The sequence below is a fragment of the Muntiacus reevesi genome, chromosome 1, assembly GCF_963930625.1.
Source record: "Muntiacus reevesi chromosome 1, mMunRee1.1, whole genome shotgun sequence".
In the NCBI taxonomy this organism is placed as follows: domain Eukaryota; kingdom Metazoa; phylum Chordata; class Mammalia; order Artiodactyla; family Cervidae; genus Muntiacus; species Muntiacus reevesi.
The window spans coordinates 35,425,231-35,451,277 of NC_089249.1; the positions used below are offsets into that span (position 1 = coordinate 35,425,231).

Consider the following 26,047-nt stretch of genomic DNA (forward strand, 5'->3'; position numbering starts at 1 on the left):
ATAATGAGTACAGATAGCCATTTAACAGGACTGTATATACTAATCCTGATACCAATAGTTTCTCCAGTTAATTTCAGCATCAAGGACAATTTAAGACCACTCTAACAAGAGAAATCCCTAAGAGTGCCAATTCCTAAAAGCCTTCAACTCGAAACATCAGAACCTTGAAATACACAGTATTCATTTACAATACTCCCACCATATTTTAAAAAGTCTAATTTCTTCGAAGTAATACACCTAAGAGCAAATTAAAATCCATCGCATAATATGTTCTATTTGATTCAATCAAATATGTAGAAAGGAAATAAAAGGGAAAAAACATTTGAAAAAATAAAACATTTGAAAAATAAAAATTCTTCAAAATTACTTAAAAAAAAAAAAGAAAGCCTAACTAGCAAATACAAATTAATAAAACTAATGAAAACAGGGAGTGAAAAAAAGAAATGACAAAACCAACCCCTCCTCGCTGACCATCTACATGTATGGAACGGATGTGATCTGCCAGATCTGGACTAGAGGTGAAGCAAGCCTGGCACTGGTCCCAACAACAATTATAGGCAATATTTTTGCTTGAAGAAGTAGTGCTTCCTTGTCCATTCATCATTGCTGGAGTTGAACGCCCACTGGAAATTGTGCTGTCTACATCCATTATAGTACTGCTTATGCTACAAAAGAAGAAAAAAGGCTGTGTTATTCCTAGAAGTTCACTAACACGAATATGATCTTATAAATAATTAAGATTACCACTTGACATTCTGCCCCATAAAGCATATGAACCATATTTTCCACCAGAAAACAACATGCTTTAAAATTATTTAGTTTCAAATAATTATGCTCTAAAACTAAATTTCAAATAAATATTATTTGCAATAAATTGCAAATCAAGGCAAAGAAAAACTAGTACCTCAAACCAGCCATGGAATAATTTAAGCAACTTTTGGCAGACATAAAGTCCCCAATACCATACCCCACAGAAAACAAACCAAAACACACACAAACACACACACAGCTCACCACATTCCACCCCTTCTAAAGTTCTAAGAAACATGATAAAATAATAGAGTTTCCAGCTGCAAATAATTTAGAATCAAAAGATTATCTTTACAGTGTTGCAAATCACTTGTTGATCTTTTCTTCCATTCACTAATCTGAGAACACAACTGCTATCACATCCTACCTCTTTCCATCTCAAAGCAGTTGGGAAATTTTGCTGTATTTTCCCTCTTAATAAAAAAGCAAGAGAGAGAACTAAGTGCAAGAAAAGTTCCTCTGATTTTACCAAAGTCCAAAAAGCACTTTGCTGGCTCTCAATTTTTTTCAAAGTCCTATGCACCTCAAACCCTTTTATACTTTTTATTTAATAAACAAAGTATTATGTACTAGTAATCTTTTCATTTACTAAAAAATATTAGTAATAAAAGTCATTAATAAAAGTAATTTTTAATGTTAAAAAATTCATGTCATAAAAAATTTTAACACATTTTGCCTTCATCTTACAAGCAATTCACTTTATTTCCTTTCTTCATATCGTCTCAATAGCGAAATTATATGGAAGTAGCATCAATCACAGAAGGACCAACAGTAAGAATGCTTCAGACTTTAAAACCTATTAAAAGCTATAACTGCTTGTACTTAATTTAAGTACAAGTAAATTATACAATTCACATTAACTTTTAAGGGGCATGCTTCCCCATTCCACTAAGTTTTTATTATAGAAAATTTCAAAAACACAAAAAAGTTTATCTAAACCTGAGCTCAGATACAGACTACAAACTCATGGTTACCAGTAGGGAGCAGGTAGTGGGGAAGTAAAGACAAGGGGGAGGGATTAAAAGGTACAAGCTACTGTATATAAAACAAACAGGCTAGGAGAAACAAGCGTATACTATACAACACAGGGAATATTTTATAACTAATAAACGGAATATAACTCTAATCAAAAGTGGGACCCAGTTGCTCTGCTTGCTGCTCAAAAGCAATTGTTAAAGAGGCCAGGCTGGTGGAAAGTCAAGTTTGCTTTCTTTTGGATGGGAGTGGGAGGGAACCTGTCCAAAAGGTCGACACCTTCCAATGACCATCAGTGGGCAAGAGCTTTGATAGGCTGAGGGCGGGGGTTCCATGTAGAACCAGTACAGTCAGCTCTGACAGTCATACAAATTGGTCATCTGTGGTCTGATCAGAGTCATCGTGATTGTTCTAAGTATAGTTCAGCTCCGTTCCAGGGTCCGCTTGTTTCCATTTCCTGAGGCCAGTTGTCAGAACTGTGGCAGCTGATGTCAGGGCTACAGTCAGGTTGTCATGTAAGTTAACTTCTCTACCTGGTGGGGGTTTCAGTATCTGTAAGACTGCTCACAGGATATGGCTCAGAGGACGACCTACAGCCCTTGAGAAGGAACTAAAGGTCCTTGACTACGCATACAAACTACATTATTTGGTGTTCTCTGTTTTCCGTTGTTTCTGCATTTTCACATTTCTGCTTAAACTTTTTCTTTGGCTAAAGTTTTTTTCTACAAACAAAAGGCAGGCAGAGGATATTTTCATAACCTTTAAAAATTATGAATCACTATGCTGCACACCTGAAATATATGTAATATTGTACCATCAACTATGCCTCAATAAAAATAATTAAATCTGAACTCAATAATTAACACTGTCCTGTTTGCTATATATAATTTGTCTTTCTCAATCATCCACAGGTTGCAAACATGATACTTCAACCACAATTATTTCAGCACATCCCTTCTAAAAGTAAGAATATTCACCTTTAACCACTGCAACCTTATTTGTTCACACCTAAGACTTAAACTGAATTTTAACTTCTTAAATAAGCTTAATAACGTCTCAGACTTCTCTTTAAAGGATATTCACATACTTAAGTCCTTCTGCTCCTTGGAAGAAATTATGACCAACCTAGACAGAATATTAAAAGGCAGAGACATTACTTTGCCAACAAAGGTCCATCTAGTCAAGACTATGGTTTTTCCAGTAATCATGTTTGGATGTGAGAGTTGGACTATAAAGAAAGCTGAGTGCCGAAGAATTGATGCTTTTGAACTGTGGTGTTGGAGAAGACTCTTGAGAGTCCCTTGGACTGCAAGGAGATCTATCCAGTCCATCCTAAAGGAGATCAGTCCTGGGTGTTCATTGGAAGGACTGACGTTGAAGCTGAAACTCCAATACATTGGCCACCTGATGTGAAGAGCTGACTCACTGGAAAAGACCCTGACGCTGGGAAAGATTGGGGGCAGGAGGAGAAGGGGACAACAGAGGATGAGATGGTTGGATACATCACCGACTCAAAGGACATGAGTCTGAGTAAACTCCGGGAGTTGGTGATGGACAGGGAGGCCTGGAGTGCTGCAGTCCATGGGGTCACAAAGAGTTGGACACGACTGAGCGACTAAACTGAAGTCCTTCTGACTATTTTCCAGTCAACCTACAGGTTCTAAATTTCAGCTCTAACACTCCATTCTAAAACTCCATAATCTCTAGAAAACTCTCAAATGTGAATCAATTCTTGAACATCTGAAATTTTACTTATATACTGTCTAAAATCCACCCCACTCCAGTACTCTTGCCTGAAAAATCCCATGGATGGAGGAGCTTGGTAGGCTACAGTCCATGGGGTCACTAAGAGTCAGACACAACTGAGTGACTTCACTTTCACGCATTGGAGAAGGAAATGGTTACCCATTCCAGTGTTCTTGCCTGGAGAATCCCAGGACAGGGGAGTCTGGTGGGCTGTCTGTGGGGCCGCACAGAGTCGGACACGACTGAAGCGACTTAGCAGCAGCCACAGCAGCATTGTTTAAAATCAAATGCATTCAGTTTTCAAAGATAACAAAAATGTTTTTAGGATGCTTCAGAAATGAAAAATAGGAACTTCTCTAGTGGTCCAGTGGTTAAGAGTCCACACTCCCAATATGTGGACTAGATCCCCTAATGCCGCAACTAAGACATGGCACAGCCAAATAAATAAAGATTTTTAAAAAGATAGGAAAAATGACACAAGATTTCTCTTTAAGGGATATTCACATATTTAAGTTCATCTGGCTAAATATCTCCCAGTCTATCTACAGATTCTAAATTTCAGCTCTAATACTTCATTCTAAAACTCCGTAATCTCTAGAAAACTCTCAAATGTGAATCAACTCTTGACTATATGAAATTTTATTTATATATTGTTTCTGCAGCAATAAACCGTAAGTATGGTTTATAATGAAATACAAATTTTTACTTGAGCCCCAGAAATTCCAAGTTTCATGAGGCCCTTAACAGCAAAATGGTTACCGATTTTCCTTGCCACTTGCTTCATATATTTTAAAACATTTTCCCTGTAAAGTTCATACTTTCATAAACCATACTGATTAACTCCAAAGGCAAATAAATAATAGTTTTAAATGAGCAATCCATCACATTCAATTTATAAACCACCTCAGAAAAGAGATAAATCCCCATGGCCTACTATGGTACAACCTCCAAGTTAAAAAAAAAAAGAGCCACAAAAGTGCAGGGTAGTACAGTTCCACTTTGCCTACCTAAGTGGAGGGAGACACAGAGATACAGCCACCCCCCAAAGGCAAACCTCTTTACAAGGATACACAAAGTGCTGTCTGTGTTTCGGCGGGTGGGAGAAGCAAGACAGACTTTAACTGTAAATACACTTCTGTATTATTTTAACCACGTATCTCCACTGCTTTTACTTGAAAGTCCAAAAAATTAGCTGAAAATGAAACCAAGTTAATTTTCTTTCAATTGAACAAAGTAGAGCAAGATCAAGAGACCCACACCCTTGCGATGACTCCAACTAGCAGTAGAGTCCATCTATGCAGTGCCTAACATGTTTTGCTTATGAACTTCACCCCAGAAGGAGAGCCTTCTGAGTCCAAATAGCCATGAACACTAAGCAACAGTTAAATATTGTTCACATGCAGTATTACTCACTTGAAAACCAGTACTTCATGTGGATACAAAGCCTCATGAAAGGAGAGCATATTGCAGGTATTAAAGCACACGAACTCTGTCTACCATTGGCAACAAGCCGCAAATGCAATGGTGCAGGAGGCAAGGGGCACGTCCTCTGCCCTGAAAGACTGAGAGACACTCTGCACTTGGGCGGCATCCCCACAAAGGCCCCCGCAGCCCAACAGGACAAAGTAGAGTCCTGCCACATGACCCCTGCTTGGCACCTCCAACTGCGAGATAGAGTCCAATCCTAAATCTCCAGGCTCTCTTCTGGTCCCAGATTCCCGCCAGAATCAGCGGTTCCCTCCAGTTTCAAGACTGATAAAAACAACAGTTTTTATTCAGGAGAGCAAAGGAGACAAATCCGAAGTAATTTATAATCTTGACAGGATAGATACAGATTTCATAGAAGGCAGTGTCCTTCTTCCTGTAGTATAACAATATGATCAGAACTAAAAACTGACTTTCTACTTCCACCTAATCTTATGTCTAAGTTCAAGCATATATTAAAATCTCTCTTTCAGTCAGTTCTCCTTCCCAATGAACACTTACTAATTCTATAAGATGTGAACAAAAGCAGCCTGGGATATGCAAGAAAACCTGAGCCAGAAAAAGCACCCACTCTATTCAGATAATTTTCAATAACTTAAAGCAGTGCTTTTCAAACAAATACGTATATGAACATCTGTGATCTTATTAACTGCAGATTCTGATTCAGTGGGTTTGGGGTAAGGCCTGACATACTGTGTTTTTAACAAGAGCCTACTTGTCGATGATGCTGCTACAACATTTTAGGTAGCAAGACTCTAAAAGATCTCTTTCATTATTATTACCCACCTGAGACTGACCCAACTAAGGAACTGTCTCATACTGTAGAATAGTAAGCTAAAGCAAGCACACATACACCATGACAAGCGAAATCCTTAAGTTAAAACACACACATTACTTAAGATTCCTAAGCAATATTTAGGGACAGGCATAAGCCATTTTGGGGCTTCCCTGGTAGCTCAGATGATAAAAGAATCTGCCTGCAATGCAGGAGACCTGGGTTCAATCCCTGGCTTGGGAAGATAAGCTGGAGGAGGGCATGGCAACCTACCCCAACATTCTTGCCTGAAGAATCCCCATGGAAAGAGGAGCCTGGTGAGCTACAGTTCAGGGTTGCAGAGAGTCAGGACACGACTGAGCAACTTTCACTTCACTTCACTTCTACAAAGCTATTTTTAACGTGACAACATTCCCTTTTTTTTTTCCCATGGGCCCTGTTAAGAAACTATCTGGCAGATCAGACTCTAGAACTTTGAGTAACCAACTACATGGATTTTATGAAAATGGTTTCCTTTGGAAATTCAAGGGCCACCTCACACACATATATAAGAATAGCCTCTTCTTTGATAACTCAAACTACTTCCAAGCAAAATATGTTTGGTAGACATGACCACTGCCAATAGGGCTGTCAATACTGAGAAAATCAGCTTGCTAAATGACAAGATACAGGAGCAGAGGAAGTAATACATGGATGCTACCTTATCATTATGGAGAAGGATGAGACAGTGGTCTTAAAGTAACAGAGTAAGAGAAGTTCGTTGACATGGTTTCAGATTCTACACTGCAAACAGTCTCTTAAAAAACAAACGAACTGTCGCTTGTTAAGATCTGGCAAATTATCAAATAGCCACACAATTAACTTAAAAAGTCTATTAAAATACTTCTTTTTCCAACTAAATATCTGCATGAAGCCAGATTTTCTTCATATGGCTCAACCAAATCACTTCACTGCATCAGGCTGAATGCAGAAGCAGATATGAGAAATAGTTTTCAGAGAGATGTTAGGCATAAAACAATGTCACTCTTCTTTTTTTTAACTGGAAAGAAGATTTTTATTTAAAAAAAAACCTTACTTTTAATTGGCTTATTTTAAAATGAACAAATGTTTTTAATGTTCTCAGTTTTTATTTTTGATCCTGTGATAGTGGTAACTGTAATCGACATAAACAAGCTCTTTGGTTTCTTCAATAACTTTTTTAACAGCTTTACTGAGATATAATTTGTATTTCTCCATACTTAAGAAAGCAAAAAGGTCCTTAAGAGCCAAATGTTTGAGAACCACTGATCCAGACTGTATTTAAAGCAAAGTTTAAAGGTCTCTCTGAAATAGACTGAAAAGAGTATGTTTCTGACCTGGAATATCCTGATTAGGGATAACTAGGGTTAACTGCTGAATCTGAAATTCAGTGTGAGGTCACATGGATGGGGGCAGTATTATCTGCAGTTTTCTTTCCAATTATCTGTGAGGAAACTCATCTGGGGTATGAATTTTCCTTATTAAATTTGGGTCCTTCTCCTCTTTCTAGGCTACTGAAATGTATAACTTTACAAGAGAGTTGAGCATGAGGTGTCATTATGATTTTTTATATATATATACACACACACACACTTCATACATATATCAAATGTATAACATGTAAGTGTGTAACATGAAATCAAATGTATTTTATTCTTGTTATAAAAAAACTAAAATATAGGAATTTCAGAATTTCCTACAACATTGATTAGCAAAGCTGCAGCTCTGCACTGGTGCTTCTCCAACCCTAACTTAGGCCTCCACTTGTCGACTCTGATAAAAGTTAGGTCTGTGAATCACACACTTCATGCTTTACCCAATTAAATGTCTCCCCAAAACTCAATTACTTGCTAAATGCTCTCTTCTACTAGAGGACTAGCCAGGTGGCTGGTAACAAACCAAAGAGCTGTCATGAAACAATATTTTTTATTGTTTAAATTTAAGATTCTGATCACTGTTGTATTTGTGATATGAAGTAAAGACTATTAAGACCAACCACTAACTAATAGCATCTTCCAAACAAGATTTCCCTACTGGCAATTCCCTTTCACAGCTCTCTGCCAGGAGAATTAAAGTGTAAATGGAGGCTAAAGACAAACTGCCCTTGTCCACAAGTCACATTTTCACAGCTATGCAGCCAAAACAGAGTAAGAAAAAAACTGGATGCTAAAAACTGACATAAACTTGTATCACCCACAAACCTCACATGAAATTTAAGCTCATCTCAAAAAGCTTTCCTGTTTTAACTGACTTGACAAATTGTTAAATTTTTGAACTTACAAAAAAATAGTTACAAAACACCATTTTAATATATCTTCTGCATTTGGGTTCCCAATAAAAATCTGTAACAACAGACCTCAAAACTGTCAAACTACTAACTTTTATATTAAAAGGTTAAAAACCACTGAGCTCTATTATATACAGGTCGAGTGTCATAAACTTAAAAAAATGGAGGAGGAAAACAGAATGATCAAGGCATCCAGCCACTTTCTTCAAGATTTGGAAGTTACTCATGGAAGTTCCACAAAAGAACCCCCTTAATCTCTAAGGATCAAGGTTGTTTTATTTTTGTTCTATAAGTGAAAATACATAATCTTTAGGATGTCTTTACCTCACTGACTGTATCTGAATTATTACAAAAGAAATATTCTGTAATTTTAACTTTTATTCTATAAATGTAATTTTTAAAGAATGAAATATTGTTCCCTATATGGACTGAAGAAAGTGACGAGTTAGACAAAAATTCTATTACTCTAAAGAACACTTAAACAGGGATAAAAATTATAAACTTTGTTTAACTTTGTTATTGGTAATAAACTTAGAATAGAAATTAGCTTTCTCCACTGAAAAATAAAAAATAAAAAAAAATTAAAAAAAAAGAAATTAGCTTTCTAAGTAATCATCAAATTGTAGGTAAACGTAACTACACACAGGGAATTCCTTATCTAATCATATAACAAGGTAAGCTATTATTTCATTAAATGATGCTCCTTTCATCCATAATAAAACTGCCACTCACTACTACAAAGATTACTCTGTCTACCCCATACCTGTAATCAAAGTATTAGAAATTAAAATTCAAAACAGTACAAAATACTTAAGTAATCTTTCATTTTTAATTCATTTTTAATTTTTTTAAATTCAAACAAATTTATTTATTTAATTTTTCACATTTTGTATGGAAATACAAAAAACCTCGAATAACCAAAGTAATCTTGAGAAAGAAGAATGGAACTGGAGGAATCAACCTGCCTGACTTCAGGCTCTACTATAAAGCCACAGTCATCAAGACAGTATGGTACTGGCACAAAGAAAGAAATATAGATCAATGGAACAGAATTGAAAGCCCAGAGATAAATCCACGTACCTATGGACACCTTATCTTTGACAAAGGAGGCAAGGATATAAATGGAAAAAAGACAACCTCTTTAACAAGTGGTGCTGGGAAAACTGGTCAACCACTTGTAAAAGAATGAAACTGTTCTAACACCATACACAAAAATAAACTCAAAATGGATTAAAGATCTAAATTTAAGACCAGAAACTATAAAACTCCTAGAGGAGAACATAGGCAAAACACTGTCCAACATAAATCACAGCAGGATCCTGTATGACCCACCTCCCAGAATATTGGAAATAAAAGCAAAAATAAACAAATGGGACCTAATTAAACTTAAAAGCTTTTGCACAACAAAGGCAACTATAAGCAAGGTGAAAAGACAGCCCTCAGAATGGGAGAAAATAATAGCAAGCGAAGCAACAGACAAAGGATTAATCTCAAAAATATACAAGCAGCTCCTGCAGCTCAATTCCAGAAAAATAAATGACCCAATCAAATGGGCCAAAGAACTAAACAGACATTTCTCCAAAGAAGACATACAGATGGCTAACAAACACATGAAAAGATGCTCAACATCACTCATTATCAGAGAAATGCAAATCAAAACCACAATGAGGTACCATTACACGCCAGTCAGGATGGCTGCTATCCAAAAGTCTACAAGCAATAAATGCTGGAGGGGGTGTGGAGAAAAGGGAACCCTCTTACACTGCCGGTGGGAATGCAAACTAGTACAGCCACTATGGAAAACAGTGTGGAGATTCCTTAAAAAATCGGAAATAGAACTGCCATATGACCCAGCAATCCCACTTCTGGGCATACACACTGAGGAAACCAGATCTGAAATAGACACGTGCACCCCAATGTTCATCGCAGCACTGTTTATAATAGCCAGGACATGGAAGCAACCTAGATGCCCATCAGCAGACGAATGGATAAGGAAGCTGTGGTACATATACACCATGGAATATTACTCAGACATTAAAAGGAATTCATTTGAATCAGTTCTAATGAGACGGATGAACCGTTATACAGAGTGAAGTAAGCCAGAAAAATAAAGACCAATACAGTATACTAACACATATATATGGAATTTAAAAAGATGGTAACAATAACCATGGCTGATTCATGGCAATGTATGGCAAAAACCACTACAATACTGTAAAGTAATTAGCCTCCAACTAATAAAAATAAATGAAAAAAAATAAAGTACAAAATATTTAAGATAATCTTTTATTTTGAATTCAAATAAATTGATTTTAATTAATTTACTTAATTAAAACAAAGACCATATTTCCTATTTTAGGCAAACTAAGGCATATATGGAGGAGATGGTAGTCCTTATTGACGTCAAACTCTTCCAGTTGCTGGTCAATCAATGACAATCCTGTATTTTTGAAAAGTATGAAGTTGTATGCCTGATGTTACACCACTTTAAGATATGACACATCTTTACTTCAGTTATTAACACCACTCCTCACTGCCTTTCGTTGGAAGAGACTCTCATTTTGTGCCCTGCTCTTTATTCCAGGAATTGACAGAATTAAAAGCTAAAATTGAACCAGTTAAAAGTAGTAGGTACTTCAAGCAAACTATGAACTGCCTGCCTATTACATTTTATGACTTTATCCTAAGGAACAAGGGGACTATGAAACTTACTGTATCAAAACGTGTCTCACCAAGTCAGGCTCTCCTACATCTGGACGACCTCCCGCTCTGTCACCGCGGTGACCAAGTACCACTATGCCCTGCGCTGTCTGCCGCATGCCCTGCGTTGTTCTGCGCACTTGTGCCAGACTGCGCATTTTTCCAAAGATGTCCACTCCATGCTCACACCTTCCCACATCCTCTTCTTACAGCATGGCATCAAGAAATGGGGGATTGAGGGGTGGGGTGTCTAGCCTACCTCCTCTGAATCTCAGCAAGCCTAACACTCTTGGAGAAGTGACAGTGCAGAACTTCCTAGGCTGGGTCATCAAAGGCAATCTAGCTCTTGGAACACAGCGTGGGAGCCCTGAACCACACTCACTTACCCAGTAGAGAAATATGGCTCTCCTGAAGCCACGATGCTAAAGAGATCCCAGGAAGAAAGTACAGAGGGCTAGAGATGCCAGAGCCCCAGCTGTTCCAGCTCCAGCTGTTTGGTCTTCTCGGTCCAGGCCCCACACACGGGACAGGTTCGTGAGCGAGCTTTCTGGGGACTGGGGTCCCCAGACTCTATGCTGCTCCAAGCTGACACCAAGCAGAGCAGGAATGATCTAATCATGTCAAGCCCTGCTCAGACAGGAGATTTGTAAGCAAAATAGTGTTTTAAAACCACGAAATGCTGGAGTTGCTTGTCACGCAGCCCTAGTAACTGGAACAATGCCTGATGTGTATTAACTCACGGAATGCTTACAACCACCACATGAGGTGATCACTATTTACTAATATTCAAGTATGAGTAGCCTCATCTTACAGATAAAAGAGGCTAAGCAAAAAGACTGAGCAGATAGAAGAGACACAAAAATTATGTGACTTGTCCAAAGCACTAATGCCAAACAATGTTACATTTATATGAAGGAAAAATGTGTCAATTACTGATTTCAGAAATAATGAAATGTTGCCTATATTACACATCAAGATAAGGTGACAGTTTCAGCTGATGTGTACCCACAGGAAACTATTTCTTTGCTTTTGTATCTCCAGTGCATACAAACACAAATATTTAGCATCTACATGTAATTTGCCTCATTTGAACAGATGGTTTTACTAACAAGATGATGTATTAAATTTGATTTCTACAAGTCAATTAGCTTCATAAAAAAATTAACTCAAGGTCAGTCATAGAAAGCAACACTATTCTCACATAGACCTTGTCCCAAATTTAGATCATAGCCCACGGGACCAGATCATGAACCTAACAATATTAGTGTAAAATTCAACTTCAAAATACTTGCTCCAGGGACAAAGAAGCAGTCACTTTAGTTTTCACATATAAAAAAACTAACAGTAAGTTATGAGATCAGTCTTAACCAGAATTAAGGAATATAGACCACATCTAATTTCTCTAAGACTGCTTGGTTTTGCCTTTCAAATTGCCATGGTCCTGTAGGCTTTCACAGCTTTAAACTCACAAGCAATCTAGGGGGGAAAAGTAAAGGTAAGTGCCTTGTTTATTTTACCCGCTATACATGCTCAGGTCAAACTTCCCTAAGGTCTCTCCTCCTCATCTAAGGTGGAAGATCTGGTTGATTTGTATATGATGAGTCAGTCACCTATAAACCTCTTGTTCAGGTTGAACTCCTAAACCTAGCTGGTGCCTTGCACACGGGAAATGCTCACATTTTAGTCACAAATTTAAGTAGGCGTTTTAAGGCAAGTAAAATATACGGCTTTGTCACACTGAGATAATCATAAAAATTAATTAGAGGCACACAAAATCATTGGCCAACACCAAGATATTATTATTACTATTATTACTGTAATTACAAGCTATTATCACTGTAATTTAAAAAGCTAAATGGATTTTTCTAATCAAGAAAAAGACTACTCTCTATCCCCACAATTATTTCTCTGAATAAAGACAAAAGATTTTTCCCCAAGATCCAGCAGTATTCACCAAATTGGCCAAAAGGGACTTTATGCAACGATGATGAAATATAGTTCATGGAAAACAAGACATTACATCTTGTATCACCACCATGCACTGTGCACATTATTTTCAATTGTTTCTCATCTCTAGTCTATTGCCCTTTAAGATTACTCCACCCACATTTTTCATCCAGCTTAAGACATCAGCAAGCAATTATCTTCAGAAAAACTGTAATACTAGAAACACTTTTAGTTCAATAAAATTACACTAAGTTATCTTTTACCTTCTTAAAAAGGTTTCCAAAAAAATGTCTACACACAATGATATATTAAAAAATCTGCTATGAAAAGTAACACTCATTTTAGACAGAAGCAAGCACAAATTCATTTTGTGTTTAAGTTAGTTTTAAATCATGAAAATGATTTTATCAGATGATTTCAGCCTAAGAACGACTACAGTAGAGTTCAACACCTCAAAAGACAGGTTTGAATGACTGCTAACAGCAAGTTAAATCACTAAAAAGTCTACTGCTCACTCATCCCACCCTCAGTACTTTAACAAGCATTTATAAAAAGTAATGACAAACATTTTAGAACTTAGAAATGAACTAGCTAGTGGGCTTCCCTGGTGGCAGAGTAATAAACAATCCACTGGCATGGGTGTGATGCCTGGTCTGGGAAGCAGGAGGCACGGGTGTGATGCCTGGTCTGGGAAGATCCCACACGCCGAGGAGCAGCGAAGCCCCTGTGCCACACAGCCGAGCCTGGGCCCTGAACCCGACACGCTGCACCCCCCGACCCCGGTGCCACAGCTCCTGAAGCCACCGCAGTGAGGGGCCGTGCACCCCAACCGCAGAGCAGCTGCTGCCGCCTCAGCTCAAGAAGCCAGCACAGCAATGAAAGCCCAGCACAGGCGTAAACAAATAAAGCAGGACATAAAAGGGAAATGTTAAAAAAAAATGAAAAGAAAGAAGTGAACTAGGAAGTGTATTTACTAAGAAATACTAATACCCATCTAAAATCTTTGATTTCTCTAATTGGTTTAATACTTTATCTTTCTAGAAACTTGAAATATAAACCAAAACCAGAAAACAAGTCGAGGACTTTGAAAAGCGTTACAATTAAAGAAAAAATGTCAATAAAGACTCTATTCCCCTAAAAACCGAGTAACAACATTTCAAAAAAAATCAACTCCTGAAAAAAATTTAACTCCTGTATTTCATAGTCTTATAAGGAATCTAGGTTACAAAGTCTAACTATACAATTACAAAGAGACTAAAGCCCAGAAATGTAAATGAGCTCAAAAAAGACGATGAATTTTGAAACAGCCACCAACTTTTAGCTAAGCTTCCCTGGTCAAAACTGTTAAAACAAGTCCTACAGGCAGTACAACAGCTAAGACCCCGCCCAGAGCCAGGACGCCAGCCGTCTCCAGGGGCTGTGACTTTGGGCGGGATACAGCCTGTGTGTACTTTCTCACCTCACTGGTTATGTGGATGCAGTTATGAAAGAAACAACGTGAAGTTGCTCAGTCATGTCAGACTCTTTGCGATCCCATGGACTGTAGCCTACCAGGCTCCTTGACCCATGGAATTTTCCAGTCAAGAGTACTGGAGTGGGTTGCCATTTCCTTCTCCAGGGGACCTTACCGACCCAGGGACTGAACCCAGGTCTCCTGCATCGCAGGCAGACGCTTTACCATCTGAGCCCCCAGGGAAGCTGTGAACTTAATCATAGCTTCAGTGAACTATGTGGATGCAGTGAACTTCATCAAACCCTTTCAATAAGCTCAAGCCTCAGAGTCTTAAGCCAACTAGACAATCAATAGTGGTTTTCTTCTAAAACAGTGTGTCGATCTATTTTTTTCTCCTGAGAAACAAAATATAAGTGTGGGAACCCTGCTTTTTAAAACTATTCAAATAATCACAACTTTTTTCAAATACTGTTTTCGCTTATGCTATTAAAAAGAACTGAATATTCATTGGAAGGACCGAAGCTGAAGCTCCAATACTTTGGCCACCTGATGCAAAGAGCCAACTCTTTGGAAAAGAACCTGATGCTGGGAAAGACTGAAGACAGGAGGAGAAGAGGACAAGAGGATGAGATGGTTGGATGGCATCACTGACTAGATGGACATGAGTCTGAGCAAGCTCTAGGAGTTGGTGATGGACAGGAAGTCTGGCCTGAGTGCTGCAGTCCATGCGGTCGCAAAGAGTCAAACATAACTGAGTGACTGGACTGACCTGATTAAAAGGAACTGGGGGAAGAGACAAGGTACAGAATGGTTCTTCTCCTTGTTTCCTGCAGCCACACTAATGACAGTGAGAAAGAAGAAATATGTACACCTACAGCTGGGCTTCCCTGCTGGTCAGCAGTAAAGAATCCACCTGCAGAGACGCAGGTTCGATCCCTTGGTGGGGAAGATCCCTTTAGGAAGGAAATGGCAACCCACTCCCATATTCTTGCCTGGGACACCCTGTGGACAAAAGAACCTGGCACACTATAGTCCATGGGGTCACAGAGTCGACATCACCCACAATCAGCTGAATTCAACCAATTAATGAGTGACTTTACACAAAGAGTGTGACATGTGAGTATAGTATAGTTAAGTTCTGGAAGTATAAAGATAAATAGGACCTGATTTTAAAATATTATAGCCTAGAGAAGAAAACACAAATGGATACTTCAAAACAACACCATAAATATGAATTAGAATTATGGTGACTTTTGAACCCAGAAGAACCTAGAGTATCTTTGAGATCTTGGATACAGCAAAGACACACCTACAATATTCTGGGTTTATCTAAAGGATAGGAAATACAGACACATAGAGGATATATTAACAGTTTCCTATTCTCAGGGAGCACACATTCTAGCAAGAGATGAACAGTAAATAATTACTCCATTGTGATACGGCTAATGCAGAATTTGAAATGGACCATGAGTCTAACCAAGTATTGGGGATAGTTGGCCTGAGAAATTGTTCAAGGTAAGACCTAATCAAGACAAGAGTTATTATATTTATCTCCTGACTTCCATTTAGAGCACTTGCCAAACCATATCTGAGTTCCAAACCACTTTTTATTGTTTAATCCAAAACCCTCGCTTCCAAGAAAAAGTGTCAAACTGAAGTTCAGAGAAATGAAATCAACTGCCAGATTTCCTGCAGGCAGTCTCTAGTAACGCCAGAGCTACAGCACTGATTATTCTCACTGGAGTATTCTTTCCACATTTTACACAGGAGAAATGGGAGGATAAATGACAATATGAATTAGTCACAGCCCTAGGCCCTTTACATATCCCATCTCACTTAATCATAACACTAAGATATGTCTCCTATTTTGAAAGGTAAGGAAACAACTTCTGAGAAGATAAATTATAAGACCAAGGCTTTCTGACTTGCGGATTCATGCTCTTTCACTACCCAATGTTCCTTTCATTGTTTCAGTGATAGATGTGTCTAGAAAAATACAGTTAAGGTATTGTTCCAATAAAATCCTCAAGGAAAAAAACTTTTTACTCAGAAATAGTAACACTATTTCTCTTATTCATCACTCAAGAGATTAGCTTTCCTTTCCTTTAATTCAGTTTCCCAAGTGTGACTTTTTCCCCAACTTGACCCCCGCTCAAATCCGCTTCACTTCACACCTGTACTATTCCTTCTACCTCCTAATTGGTCTCCCAGCTCCCAAGCTTTCTTTCTCTATCTTTGCCACATGTGAGTAATTTTCCTGTAACACAAAGTTTCATCATTAGTCCAAAATACATTTTAAAATACCTACAATAAGTGGTAAGCACTGTGCAGGTAATGCAGCTAGAGCAGTGATCAGAACAGACGCGGTTCCCGTTCTCAAGGAGCACACACTCTCACAAGAGCGATGAGCAGTAAACCATCACTCAGGCTGTGATAAGGGCAATGCAGAACTTGGAGAGCTAGCACTACGTATCTAACAAAGAATCAGGGAGAGGGAGAAGTAAAAACCTGGTCACTGCTAGGAGTTATAAAAACAGAAGTCGGGGAGAGCCAAAGAAACCAATTCACCAACCTAGTGACAAAGATGGGCACACCTGTGTTGGCACAAAAGGCCACACTTCTCCCGTTAATTACTTCCCAGTTTTCAATGTGGAACCTCTTGTCTTGGCAGGAAGTTTCCTGAATATGCTAGGCCTTTCCTTCCTATGTTTCATTTCAGCTTTCTAGAAATTTCCTTTTCATCACTCAACTAACCCTAAAATCCAGTCCCTTTCTCCCATCAAAACTTTAGTTATCGACTATCATACTCTACAGTTCTGGCTTTTTTCTTTTAAATATCACCATTTTATTTATTTATTTTTGGTTGCCCTGGGTCTCTGTTGCTGCGCAAGGGCTTTCTCTAGTCGCAGCAATCGGAAGCTACTCTTCCTTGCGGTGAATGGGCTTAGTTGCTCTGCAGCATGTGGCATCTTCCCAGACCAGGTATCAAACCTGTGTCCCCTGCACTGGCAGGCAGACTCTTCACCACTGTACCACCAGGGAAGCCCTCTACAGCTTTAACTTTAATATACTGTGTCACAAACAATTTCGTCTTTTTAGTCTCTTTAAAAACTAACCAAATGGGAAGACAACACATGTATATTTCTTATCACTAAACAGGGTTCAATGCCAACCATCAGTCAACGCTCCACAAAGATTTTTTAAGCATCCAAACATCCACCTGATCTCCTATCCAGGCCCAAAACTGTTCAGTTAGTCTAAGGTCAATGTCATTATTATTTCCACAAACGTATACTATCAGTCACAAAAATGAACTCAACCTGTAAATTAACTGCAAACCCATTATCATTACTAGAAAACATATCTGAAAACCTTTTAGTAGTAGATCAACAGTGTTACATATTAAAAAACTATTAAAAATGGAAGGCATTAAGAAGCCTTTTAGGTCAACCATATATATTAAATGATTAAGATGCAGATTTTGTAATAAAATCTTTTGATATGGCATATCCTTTTTCAAGTTTCTAAAGCGTTCATTTACAGATAACATGCCACACATTTAACAGCTTGTTTAGTACTTTTAGGGGCTTCCCACGTGGCTCAATGATAGAATGCACCTGCCAATACAGGAAAAGACACACGTTCCATCCCTGGGTCGGGAAGATCTCCTGGAGGAGGAAATGGCAACCCATTCCAGTATTCTTACCTGAAATATTCCAAGGACAGAGGATCCACAGGGCTGCAAAAAGTCTGACGCGACTGAGCACTGCACAAAATTAGGTATGGCTTCCTAGGCGGCGCAGAGGTTTAAAAAAAAAAAACAAACCCGCCTTAGATGCGGGTTTGATCCCTGGCTGGGAAAGATCCCCTGGAGAAGGAAATGGCAACACACTCCAGTCTTCCTGCCTGGAAAATCCCATGGCAGAGGAGCCTGGCAAGCTACAGTCCATGGGGTTGCAAAGAGTGGGAAACAACTGATCAACTAAACAACAGCACAGTACTTTCTGGCATTTCAGATCTTAAACTGCTTCAACAAGAGACCAATGTTAGCTTAGCTAAAACTGGCTCAAACGCACAGTCCGTCCCCCGGCCAGGAGGTCAAGTGCTTTGTTTCAGTCACTGCCGTGTGTACCCAACACCTAGAATAGTACCCACATAATGGGGCTTCTGCATACATCTGTGGGCTAAATACCTACCTATCACGTAATAAATGCTTAGTAAAGTGTGTGCCAAATACAGTACATGTAATCCTCACAACCACCTTACAGGAAAGGAACTATTAATATCCCTCTACTGCAGATAAGAAACCTGAATAACCTAAATGACTGTCCCACGGTCACCCAGCTTCAGTGACAGCCAGAATTCAAATCCAAGCGTTCTGACTCTTAACCACGTCGCTCGCTATCCTTCTCTCATTAACTTCAAATTTTCCATTTGCCTTTGATAAAACATTGGGCATTTTTCTACTATAAATGCTTCTAAACAGTGGTTAAAATAAAAACAAAAAACCCCAAATGCCTATTCATTTTGGATTTTTCTATCAACTTATTTTGTAAATATGCTCTTTACAGAAATTTACAGAGTTTCCAATAATTTAAAAAGTATTTATTAGGCCCCTCTGGATTGCCTCTATCTAAACTGACAGTTCGTAGCTTAGACCAGACACTTCTGAGACTGATAAAAACTAGTGACATCTTCTCAGAGAAACATCCACATAAAATTTTCCATTCAATCTTACTGACCTTACTAGAGTATGCCCCCAGAGAAAAGTTGGCCTTAAATCACTATACCAAATACAATAATCCAACAAAAGGCATCAATTCCTGGCCCTCACTTTATAGTCTTCCTTATACAAATTCTACTGCTGGTATTTCAGTTTAATTCTAATAACTGAGTACGCACTGTAAGCACGTACTGTTAGATACTACAAAGATGGAAATGAGTTAAACTATCCCTACTCTCAAAACTACCATGTTACAACAAAAAGGATGAAGCAAAGCATCCAAATAACAGGTCTTCTTCAGAACAGTCGACAAGGCTCCTTAATAGAAACTCATGTAAACCATAAGGAATTAAGGGTCAAAGATGTTAGCAAGACTAAGATTTGAATCTTATCCTTTGCCTCTTGATTACAGGCTCTTCAGGTTGCAATATTCTACATCCTCCCATCTATATAGAACAGAGCCACAAACTGGGAGGAAAAAGCAGAGAAGAAATACAAATATGGTACTAAAAGCAATACCATATATCCTTTTAATTAAAAGACCACATTTACTCTTAATTAAAAGGAAGACCATATTTCCTTTTAATTAAAAGGAAGAAGGAATTAGTATCAAGTTTAAAAAGACCTGGAGTTTGTCATGGTATTTTGATGGGTTTTGAAAGGCTGTCTCCATCAACAAAAATTTGAAGCAATTATTTTGTATCATAGTTTGAATAAAAAGAAAAGTGGGGAAAATGTTATCTGCTAAGTAAACATGTATGAAGAAAATATGAGCAGGTACATTTAGGTCATAAAATCCCTGGCTCTCTTTCTCTCAGAAGACTTGCTCTGAGGAAACTAGTTGCTAGGTCCTAAGAACACAAGTAGCCTTATAGAGATACTGACTTGGTGAGTAACGGAGGCCTCCTGCCAAAAGCTATATAAGTGAGATGGCTTCCAGCCCCAGTCAAGCCTTCAGATGACTGCAGTGCCGGCCAACACTTTCGCTACAATAGGAGACTGAGCCAGAAACACCCAGCTAAGTAGCTCCATTCTTGACTTTTATAAACCACAAGTGATAATAAATGTTTGTTTCTTTAAGTTGCTAAATCTGGAGCATATTTGTTAGACAGCAATAAATAGCTAACACAATAGTCAAGGTGTGAAGCCGCTAACTTTGTTTGGCATCAAAGTTTGTGCTAATTAAAAGTTTCAGAGCAATATGCAAGATGGTTGAGAGGGAAGCATTTTGTCTATCTCTCACCATATCCAATGGAGTCTTTCCTGCACATGGTAAATACCTAAGCTTGGTAACAAACTAGCATACACACAAGATTTCCTAAGTGACCCAATGAAATAGCCTCCAAGTTTCTTAAAAGTAAAATGGTTCCCTTGAATCTTTCCATATAAATTCAATCTTGAAAGCTGTAGTTTTATTGTTGTTTACTTTTTAGCACAGTCATACCTTCCTTAACTGAGAATTACAATACATAATCAATGAAAAGTGAGACTTGTTAGCAGCTCTTCTCTAAATTCAGTGAAAACTAAAAGGTATAGCTTAAAAGTGGTTCCAAACAGACTATGAGCAGCTGTTTCAGAGTTGAAAGTGAGCAAAATACTTTTATCAGTATTTGACTGCCTCAACCATACAGAGCCTTAATAGATCTTGATGATTAACCTCAGCATGAAGCCTTCTAGTATTAATCCAATTTAAAAGTTTAGCCTCCATACTAGAAAAAAATCTTCCCTATTATAATACTAGGAAGGTGGGCAACATAACCCTGTTTTCCCAGTGTCAAAACGATCTTAATTATACCTTAAAATTTGCAACCCATAAGGCTGGGAATCCAAATGTTAATTCTCAAAACAGTAAGGGCCTGTAATCTATGCTGATCATTAAGCTTCACACTAAATGCCCTTCCCTATCACTCTATCCTTACAAATGCACCCATCCCTTGACATGTGAATTTACCTAGAAAGGCTGATAAAAGCGGCTTTTTCAAAATAAGTCATACCTTATATTCTAGCTGGGGAGGAAAAACCATAATACAAAAGAGAGACAAATAACCACAAAATACAGGCTGTTATTATCAATTCACTTATACAGACAAGCAACTAAAAATATTTTCATGTATAATCTGATTCAATAGCTAAAACTAACTTTTACACTAAAAAATTTTTCACAGGCATTTTAAGTTCTAAAATTCTACTTAGAAGTCAACTTAGGCTCTGAAATTAACTTAAAAGGTGATAACTTTTTAAAAAGTACTTAAGCTTAGATTCAAAGTAAAATAAAAGCTAGTTTTTAGTGGCCTCACACGGCTAAATATTCTCCCCAAAGAAAATTCCGTTATCTTTATAACCGAATTAAGAGTAAACTATATATCAACTTTAAGGTTTCCTAATCTTACCAAAATAAACATCAGTACACTTAACACTGGTTTTGAATAACTTTCTCCTGGGGAAAACAATGTTTTTGGTACCGTGTGACTTTATAAAGTGATTACTTTATAAATTAATCATTTTCACAACACTTCAAATATGTGTTGTAAACTGACTCCTTGGATCACAAGCTTTATATCCAGATCTTTATATTTAGTTCTTTCTTCAAAAGAAACACTTAGTTAAAAATATTTAAGATATTTCAACAAGTTCTAAAGAATGGTACATAAACTCAAAAGTATAATCTTATTTCAAAGTGAAAGCTCAACAGACATTCTAACAAAAATGAGTAAATTCTAATAATAATAAAATCTTTGCAACAGGAATGCCTCATGTTTTTAAAAAGCACTTTAAAACCACGATATCCTTCCATCAGTTACAAATATAAAGACTTCCTACCATGAAATCAATCTATAAAATCCACAGATTGATGTAATCTGCATGGCAGTTTATAAGAATTATAAATCCTTTGCAAACTTAAAATAACTCTCAAAAAAAAAAGAAACTGAAAGGCAAAGGAGAGGACATTTCACAGTTAATATTATCAAGATCACAACCAGTTTCACTAATAATATAAGGTTTTTTCACACAAGTGATAAATTCATTACTCTGTAATGGTAAAAAGATTACAGCATCTTGTAGTCTCTAATATTTAAGCATCCAGAAAAGCAAGTATGCCTTTTTATCAAATTTTAACCTTATTTGGACTTGTGGCACCAGTATCTTACTCCTTACTCTGAAATGAGGTAAGAATTACACATTCAAGTGAGTATCTAATAAAAATTACGTCAAAACTCCACTTGCTGAAGTATTACTGGACCAACTATTCATAGTCTCCTAAAATGACATAGTAGATAGACATTACATTTAAAAAATGAAAAAACCAAAAACCTGGCACGTACTGCTCGTAGCTTATTTAAAGAGAATAATTCTAACTCTGGTGAAGTGGAACTAGCAGGGGACTTGAGAACCTTTGTTCAGATCCAGCTCCACCACTTCCATTCCATAGTTACTGTTTTGAGTAAGACACTTAACTTGCTTCTTCTCTGTTTAAGTCCTGCACCAGAGTTGTGAAAACGAAATGATTGGCACATTTAAATCCTGCAGTGCTGCTAGGCAAGTATGTGTGTTTACGTGTATATGCTAGGTAAACGGACAACTGTGGAAGACGCTGAATTGTATGAACTAACGTCAACTTTTAAATATCTACTGGTACCAATGAAGGCGTATACAGTAAAACGACAAATAACACATGCTTCGTTAGGCAGTTCACATCAATTTTTAATTTTCTTAAAGACATTCTCCTTCCTATCCTGCCTACATAGTTCAGGACAATTTTTTTCAAGGTTTGCAGTCTATTTTACCCCATTCAAGGTTATTTCCTTAGATATTAAAATAAATGTCAAATAGAATTTGATGCTGTATTTTCAAAATATTTAGGGCTGTGAATTCCTCATAATACTAAATATAAGCCAATGTGTTCATTTTTATCAGTTAACAATCGAATTCCTAGAACTTCAGAATACTTAAAACTTTCAAATCCAAGCCAATATCGATTGTTAAAATTCTATTGCTCATCCAAACATTAGCAGACGGTCAAAATAATTGCTATTACACTTCAGATGCAATACAATACACATGACGTGGTTCTTTCTGTTCTATCAAAATAAAATACATTAACAACCAATCAGTTAAAATATGAAATCTTCCGGAGATGAAAAGTAATGACAACAACATCTGAAACATAACAATGAGTATCTTAAAGCCCCAGAAAATGAAGCGCATTATTGTCAGTCTCCACATTCTTTCTAAAAAGCTTTAGAAAACTACTACTAATCCCTTCAGAAATCTCGCCAAAACATGACTTTAAATATTATCATCTAAAATCACGACTTACGTTGAACCATTAGTGTACACAGATTTTAAAACGCATACTAACATGTTATACCTTAAGACTGCATTTTGGTTACCGTTCCAACTCTCTTCGGCTCGGTAAAGTTACCTTAAACGACACCAACTCATTATTCTCTTACACAACGATGTGTACAGTTTGAGAACTTTCTCCCCAGTTTGACCACCAACCAAATAAAGAGAAGTTATTAAAATCATTTTGGAGACCAGGTTAATGACCACACATGAGGAATTCTGCAAGCGCTACTCAAATAGCAAACAACAGTCTTTTTTCTTTTTGAAGTAAAAGAAAGTGATGGTTGGGGTCCCCCTCCCTGAACAAGGAAGTTCTCTTACATCCAGGCGAGACCAGCCATGTTGGAAAACACTTGTCAGTTACAGTTGTGACAAGTCTTAGCCAACACCGCCCGGGGAAGCTAACCTTGTGTACCGAGGTGTGTACATCAAGGCCCTCTTCGGCTCCGCCGGAGGTTCTGGGCCTACTTTGGGGATGGTTTCCGAGTTGGAGCCGTCCTTCGGTCCGAACGGAGTGCAGAGCCGAGGGGGAAAGAGGGCGGGGAAAGGAGAGTTGGGGGGAAAAGGGTTTTGAAGAGTTGGAAGCCGCTATCCGCAGCGAGAGGGGCGCGGCGGCCGGGAGAGGTTTCCGAGTTGAGAGCCGGGGGGGTGGGGGGGAGGGGCCGAGGATTCGGGGAACAGGGGGGGACTCTCGGCAGAAAAGTCCCCCTCGGAGGGGCCCAGGAGCGCCAGAGGAGGAAGGGAAGCGGGGGAACGCTTCGGGGCACTGACCTGTCCTCCGAGTCCATGCGGCTCAGGGGTTCCCCATCCGACGACATCTCCAAGCTGCCTCGCCGGCCCCCGGAGGTCGCGCTGCTTCCGCCTCCCCCGGTCCCGTAGCCCTCGTCGCCGCCGCTGGAGACGACGCTGCTGCTGCTGCTGCCGCCCCCGCCGCCGCCCTGGCTGCCCCGCGGTCCCTTGGGCTCCTCCAGGCCCTCCTTGCCGTCCCCATCCCCGCTGCTGCTGCTGGCGGCGCCGGGGCTCAGCGAGCGCGTCTCGTCGCTGCTGCTCCCGCCGCTGCTGCTGCCCACCAGGCTCTCGGCGCTGCTCTCCTCCTCGCCCCCGCCGCTGCTGCTCTCGTCCTCCTCCTCCTCGTCGTCGTCGTCCTCCTCCTCATCCTCGTCCTCCCCGGCCTGGCTGGCGCTCTCGGGGCTCGGCTCCGACATCGTCTCCGCCTCGCCGCCCCCCACTCCGCCGCCGCCCCCACCGCCGTTCAGCAGCAGCGCCGCCACCGCCTCGGCCTCCGCCTCCTCCTCCTCCTCTTCCTCCTCCTCCTCCTCGAGGGGCTCAGCCCGGCCCCGCGCCGCCGACCCGGGGCTGCCGGGGGGCAGAGGGCTCAGGCGGGAGAGCTCCTCCAGGTCGGCCATGTCGGTGAGAGCGGCGGCCATGGCGGCGCCTGCTCCTCCTCCTCCTCCGGCTCCTCCGCCTCCCCGCCGCCGCCGCCGCCTCCCTCTCTCGACTCTCGCTCCTTCGCCCCCCTCCCAAACGCCCCAAACTCGGCCGACGCCGCGGCAGAGCGGGAGGAGGGCCCGCGAGCTGCGTCAGCCTGCACACGCGCTACGGAACCCGCGCGGGGACAGGCGCGCCACTGCGCGCACTCACGCGGAGACGGCTGCGCGCCTGCGCGGCGGCACGCGGTGGCACCTCCCCTCGGCCGCGGGCTCCGCGCCCGCGCCCCCGGCCGCGCCCCCTCTGGGCCCCCGCCCCGACCCGCCGGGACTCAGAGTTTCCGCGGGGCCTGCCCACGCCTTCCCCGGCCGCGCGGCGGGCGGGACACGCGGAACGAAAAGCTGAGCGCCGGGCGGCGATTCTAACAGCCCCCGCCCCGAGGGCTCACGATCGAGTCATTCATTCCGGGGGTGTTTGGGGAGCGTTCCCAGCGCACGGGCGCTGAGCCAAGAATGGAACAAGTCCCTGGGCTCTTGAGAGCTGACAGTCTAAGAGGAGAGGCGAGGAAAAAGAGTAAAAATAAATAATACAGTGCTAGGTACTGAATCCATACGCGCGACGCAGAGCCACAGGTTTTTATCTAACCTACGTTCGAATACCCCGAAGACTGGTTAAATCACAGTCCGAGAGCAAACATCTGTGTGCAAGATCTTCAAACTTTTTAGCTCTTGAGCTCTCTGAAACGATTTTGTGCATCTTCGTACATCCACATGTTTAAAGTGACATCCACATTTTTTTCCCAGCCTCATATTTTATGACTGTCACACTTTTTAAAATATAGTCAACCAATGAATCCTAAATTCCATACGGATTTAATACCCACCAATATCTTTTAAAATACAGTCTCATTTATACTTGGGCAATTTCCATCCTTTATCTTCTGGAGCTCATTTACATTTTACATTTCCTCCAGAATTTTATCCTCATATTTTATATTTGAACTGTTTCATTGATTATCATATATTTCCCGTACATATCTTATATACACAAAAAATGTGTATCGAAATTGAAATTCAAGGATTGTTTCTAAATCTCCTGAGAGATTTCCCAACGGGGAAGGCGTGGGCAGGCCCCACGGAAACACTCTTAAGACTTATTTCAACTGATCAAAACAAATATATTTCAAATATTTACAAATAGGTATTAAACCCCAAAGTTGGAATTTTGTTGGCAATGCATCTTACAGAGATGGAATTGAATGCTTTTTTAAAAGCTAGATTATTTATCATTGGACGAGTACTTCTAGAATGAAAATGAGATGCTTCCATTCAGTTACAAGCTTTTAATTTCTTG

General features: G+C 39.7%; 1 protein-coding gene across 2 annotated transcripts in view; it reads right to left on the bottom strand.

The window, feature by feature from the left end:
* AEBP2 (AE binding protein 2) overlaps positions 1-24,826 on the bottom strand; it is a 66,595-nt gene extending 41,769 nt beyond the window's left edge. The window contains exons 1-2 of one of the 2 annotated variants that reach the window (XM_065940651.1): positions 24,038-24,826; positions 458-665 (exon numbers count right to left, since the gene is read on the bottom strand). In XM_065940651.1, coding sequence (XP_065796723.1) covers positions 458-665; positions 24,038-24,693 — 864 coding nt within the window. In that variant the 5' untranslated portion in view covers positions 24,694-24,826. Of the gene's footprint in view, positions 1-457; positions 666-23,672; positions 23,782-24,037 lie in introns of those variants that run through there. The other variant, XM_065940661.1, reaches the window with a different exon arrangement.
* Between the last annotated feature and the right edge of the window lie 1,221 nt (positions 24,827-26,047).